At 40.9% G+C, this 5,894-nt stretch overlaps 1 protein-coding gene across 1 annotated transcript; it reads left to right on the plus strand.

Moving 5' to 3' along the window:
• Nucleotides 1-2,292: 2,292 nt before the first annotated feature.
• Nucleotides 2,293-4,908, plus strand: LOC137358854 (probable G-protein coupled receptor 139; the record flags this gene model as incomplete). The annotated part of the gene is made up of 2 exons (XM_068025072.1): nucleotides 2,293-2,359; nucleotides 4,064-4,908. Coding segments are annotated over exons 1-2 (912 nt in total), but the record flags the coding sequence as incomplete, so codon positions are not given.
• Nucleotides 4,909-5,894: the final 986 nt, after the last annotated feature.

Here is a 5,894-nt window from a genome sequence, read left to right on the forward strand (position 1 = left end):
CAAAATCCTGTAACTTCCTCTTTAATAGCACTGCGGGTGTACCTAAAGCTGATGGAGTCCAGCGTTTCAAGAAAGCGGCTCCCCACCTCGTTTCCAAGGAAAACAAAAGATGGATAACAAATCCCAGCCTCGCCAGCAATACCCACATCCAAGGAGCAAGAAGGAACACTCTTCACCTTGCTAACTCAGTATAATGTACCGGTGTGGTACATTGGTGCCCTGCCCGGCCCTGAGCTCAGCACATTCTCCACCATTTATGAATAAGCGGTCTCCCAATTAAAATCGTGATGAGGAGGAATTGCTTCTCTTGAAAGTTCCATCGCATTTGGAATTCATTTACCCAGAAGTCAGTGGAGTCTGGGTCTTTGAATATATTCAAGGCTGGTTTAGACTGTCTTTTCATTTGCGAGGGAGTGAAGATTTACTGTTTTCTGGTGGGAAATTGGAATTACAGCCATGGTCAGGTCAGCCATTATGGTATTGAATGCAGAACACCATCTATGGGCTGAATGGCCTACTCCCACTTTTATTCCTAAAGACTGTATCATCATAGGTGAAAGGTAAACTGTTGCATCTCTTGCACTTGCATAAGAAGGAGCTGCGGGCAAGCATACCACATCTTGGGTGTGATTGAAGAGTGAATACAGATAATTTGTTCGCGATTTTAGTTGGACATGGTGGAAATGGAGGAGGATGATGTGTTGAAGGTGGAGGAAGTTGGAATGGAAAGTGAGAATAAGTGAATTAATATCATGGTTCCAGAAGGTCGGGAAGCGGTGAGGACAGTAACTCGGGTGATGGAACAGATACAGCAGAGTCCTCTGCAAAATTAATGTGAGGAATGCACGGTTAATGTGAAATGAAGAGACTACAGAAGCTCTGGTATGGAAGATAGCATCGTTGGGATAAACAGAAGGATGAGGAAACTGAGAGAATGGAAGCTATTATTTATGCAAAGTGGAGTTGGAGGAAGTGTGGTCAAGATAACTGTGGAAGTTGGCGGATTATAGTAAATATTTATGCAGTATCCGTCCACTTAAAATGAGAGAGGGAATTCGTGGAAGAGAAGTGAACTGTCACAGGTGGACCGTTTTCAGGCGAAAGAGGTACAGATTTAAATTCCATTATGATTAAAGTTTCAAACTCGATGTGAAAGAAGGGTTTGACACAAAAACAATCATCGATGTATCAGATAAAGAGATTGAAAAGGGAAACAGAGGAGCTTGGACTGTGTGAGGGACAGAACGATATTGACATTCCTACCATTGTGTCCAGTTCTAGGTACCGAACTTTGAGGAACAATGTGTAGTCTTCACAGCGGGTGTAGAAAATGTACAAAGAGAAAATCCCAGGGCTAACAGATATTTTATGCCGATAGATTAGAAAATCGGGGTTGTTCTCCTTAAAGAGGAAATTGAGAGAAAGCTTGATAGAGTTTTTCCAAACCATGGCGGTTTAAACGGAGTAGACACAGAGAAACCGTTCTCATTGGCAGAAGTGCCGAAAACCAAAGGACACAGGTTGAACGGATTGGCAATAGAATTCATGGCGACATGAGGGAAACTTATTTCTACACAGCACGTGTTTAGGATATGAAATGAACTGCCTGAGAGTATGGTGAAGACAGATTCAATCAGAAGCGAATTGAATAAACAACTGAAGAGAATAACAATGCAGGTCAGTGATGAGCAGATCTGGGAGTGTGATTACTTGAGCTGCCTGTGCAGAGAGCAGACACGGTCAAGACAGACTAAATGGCCAAGTGCTGTGTTGCAACCATTCTATGTTCCTTTTTGTTTGAATATATGAATTGTTGAACGGAATTCCACAGATAAAGAGAGCATCCAAAGGAGAGACGAACATCCCTTCGAGGCTTCCCTGACGTTAGGAACTTAATTTCTGAACAGTCATGCAGAGTGAAGGCAATCACTAAAACAACATGAGATCTAAAGATAGGGCTCAAGATTTATGTAGGACTTCCTTGATTTCTGTTTAACACATTTTCCAGTTATGATTATTTGCTTATTGTGATCAGATTTGTCCAGTCTTGGGGGTGGGGATGGGTCCAATTCAATTTTCGTGGAAAATACATTCCATCAAGAGGGAATTAACCCAACTGTCGTCATCTGTTTGTTCAAGATTAAGAAAAACTGTTTGAACAATGTTACAACCTCAGTATCCCCTTGGCGATCCGGGAGGCTATAAAGTTAATGCACTGGGAATGTGTCAGCTCAGAATGTACTTCAAAGATATTACCTGCAGCATGAACAGACCTATCACTCCAAGCAGAAAATGCACCGACCAATGCAATGGGTGCGGAACATATTCTATGTGATCCTTGCTATATTTGGTGTTCCTGGTAAGGATGTATAACCAATGAAGTTTTGTAAATCTGCGTATGAGCTGGTTTCTTCCCTTACCATGGGAATAATAATATTACATGAGATCGAACGGTTACAGTTACACAGACACACATTCAATAATTTAATTGCATAATTTTCCTGAATTATCTGTGCAGTTTTAATCTGTTGTCTCAATTGTTTCTAGCTCAAGGCACTATGCATTGTAAAGTGATTGAATTGTGTGGAATGTTGTATTCTGTAGAATCAGAGCTCAAAGCAGGAAAATCTCAGAGGGGAATAATTACAGCAGTTATCTGTTAATGTAGAACTATAGTGTGTGTGTGCACTATCTGGAGTGGAGCACCTGACCTCAGCTATCATGTATACCTGGGAGTCTCTGTAACTACAGAATAGCACTGATTGTGGCTGACTAAATGATGTGGACCACTCAACACTAGGGACCATGTATTTCCTGGAGTATCTGTCATTACATTCAATGCGGGTCCCCATCTTACTCTTTCTCTAAGTAGAGTTGTTGACAGCACTATCAGGTGCTGATTAATATCTTTCCCGAGCACGGCCCTGAGAAGCCTTTGGTCATGAGTGACTGCAATAATAAATAATCCTCTTCAATATTACGAGAAACACTGATGGCTATGACTTGTTAATAAACATGTTACCGATTCTACAGCACAGAAACTGGGCATTCGGCACAACTAGATCACAACTGTCTTCATGCTCTGTATGAAGACATTACAGCTCATCTAATGCTATCAGCATATCCTTCCAGTCCTGTCTCTCTCATGTACTAACATCGCTTCTTCATTTTTTCTTCCATTACAACTACTCCAAGAGGTCTAAATTCCATGTTCTCAGCACTCAGAGTATACAGGTCTCTCTTGAATTCCATCGTGATTTATTGATGACCGTCTTATTTTGAGGAAATGCAAAACTGGCCACCAGCAAAGGTGGAAATATCAGATCTACGTTTTCCCTCTCTAACCCCTATATAATTTTGAAGCCCTCTATTAGTTCAACACGCATCATTCTCTTAACGGCAGAATAGAGCCACAGCATATCCGAATAACTATAATCTCTCAGTTATGGTATTATGTTTGTGAAGAATACGTGCACCTGCTGGTTACCCTGGATATTGTTCATCATGTGTAGTCCAGAAGAGTACACATTATTTCTGTGTTCAATAACCATCTTTATAATAGGTTATTATAAAACTTTTCTTTTAATGATATTCCTGTAGAGATGAAAGCCCATGCTGTGATCACATTTGCATTGACTCAGTAAATTCCCTTTTCAATATAACTCATTTATACATCAGAGGGAGTGGTCCAAGACGTATGTGTGCCTCCAATCCGAGGGACTGGTTCGAGTCAGGGAGGAATTTCTTCGACCCCAGGGAGTGATTCGAGTCCAGGATGGGTTCCTACAGTGGCAGTGGTTGGAGACTGGGTGCAGGTCTCCAATCTACCCTTTTGTAGCTCCTCATTGCGATGTTTAACTTGCTGGCCAGCGTTAGGTGAGCGGGGTGCCGGAACTACCCGTCCAGGATTTGTTAACTCTGGAAGTGCTGAGGTTGGAGGAAGGTTGGGGTCATGGACCTGGTCCCAATCCACACGGTTGTGGTGCTGAAATCCTTCCTGGGTTGAGAAGCGGAGAATATTTTTCAGTAATTTACAACCACTTTTCCCTTCTCTCCTTTACAGTTAATTTAGTGTCAATTGTGATCCTGTCCAAGGGAAATTGCGGACTCTCCAGCTGCACCACCCGCTACCTGGTGGCCATGTCAATGGCAGATCTACTGGTTATTATCACTGAGATCATACTCCGGAGAATCAATAATCTTTATTTCCCATTAAATTTCCTGGACCTCACCTCTGTGTGTCGCTCTTGTTATTTCCTGATCCGTGCAGCCATCCACTGTTCCGTCTGGTTCACCATCGCTTTCACATTTGATCGTTTTGTCGCCATTTGTTGCCAGAAGCTGAAATCAAAATATTGCACCAGGAAAACTGCCACTGTTGTTCTATCAACAACCAGCATTCTGCTTTGTCTAAAAAATATTCCCACCTACTTTAGATATAAACCAAGACGGGTAATTGACAATGTAGAATGGCGCTGCTCGAATAAGCCAAGCTATTTTACTGACCCTCGATGGATTGGATTTGCAATGTTTGAAAAAGCTTTAACACCATTATTGCCTTTCATGTTAATTCTGTTGCTGAACGTTCTGACGTTCAGACACATTTTAGTGACCAGTCGAGTTCGTCAGAGACTGAGGGGTCAGAGCAAGAACGTTAATCACAGTGACACTGAAATGGAGAGAAGGAGGAAGTCTATGATTTTACTCTTCAGTATATCTGGCAGTTTCATATTTCTGTGGTTGCTGTATATGTTATATATTTTTCGTATTGGTGATTTCTTAGATGATGATTCTTGCTATATTTTTGGAAAGCTTGCATATATGCTGCGGAATTTGAGTTGCTGTACAAACACATTTATTTATGTGGTCACTCAGACCGAGTTCAGAGAGCAGTTAAAGAGCGCGGTGAAATATGCAGTTACATCAATTATTAAATTAATTAATAAACAAAACAACTGAGACCAGCTTAAACATCCAGTGGTTAATGGACGAGAGGTAACCGCTGGAGGTCCAGAAGACAATGGCCTGTTGGAGTAAGGACAAACAATAGAGCTGTCAGTGACGGGAAGAGGGGGTCGAGAGCAAGAGGATCGGATGTAAATTAGCAGAAATCAAAAAAGATAACGAGCAGTGAGCAAAGGGAAAGAGATGACCTTTGTAAAGGGGTCAGAAGGAGAGTGATTGCGCTCCCTCAAGAAACTGCTGTGAAAGAGGCTTGAACTGGATATGACACCTTTCATTAAAGAGGAACCAAGTAGTTTTAATAAGTATGCTAACTGACTTGATCAATTAAATATATCTGCAGAAGAAAACATTTATATTTAAACGCATAATTTTTCCTGATATTTCACTAGACACATTTATTATTAATTGCTTTGCCACACTGGAAATATTGAGGTGAATTGTTTATGATAGTTGACATTGTTGATGAGAAGATGAAACGTTGCTTGTACAACAGCTTTGTATCTACAAGTATGAAATATTTGTTCACACAATGAAATGTTAACTCTAGGAGCCTAGGAAATAAGAGATGGACATGCTTTTAGCATACATCACTCTATTTACAGAGGTGCAGTGACAGCAGATGAAACTCACGTTAATTTCATGGAAGAGGTAATTCAAAGGATTTCATAATAAGGAATCGGAATCCCAAAAGTTGGAAACTCAGAGTCTTTGCTCGCACTGTTTACAATGGTGTCTTTGGTGTAATTATTCAAAAACACAGTTCAACGTAATGTCAATTCAGAGACAGGAGAACAAAGGGACCGCCTGTGCTGACAACATTCAAGAAATCCTGGCCTTGAAGGATAAGAAACTTCCATGTTGTCTTCAGTGCTTTTTTTGTTAAGTATTTATAACATCTTGTTTCATAAATTATACTGGATTCATAAGTA

The sequence above is a fragment of the Heterodontus francisci genome, unplaced genomic scaffold (genome assembly GCF_036365525.1).
Source record: "Heterodontus francisci isolate sHetFra1 unplaced genomic scaffold, sHetFra1.hap1 HAP1_SCAFFOLD_157, whole genome shotgun sequence".
Taxonomy (NCBI): Eukaryota; Metazoa; Chordata; class Chondrichthyes; order Heterodontiformes; family Heterodontidae; genus Heterodontus; species Heterodontus francisci.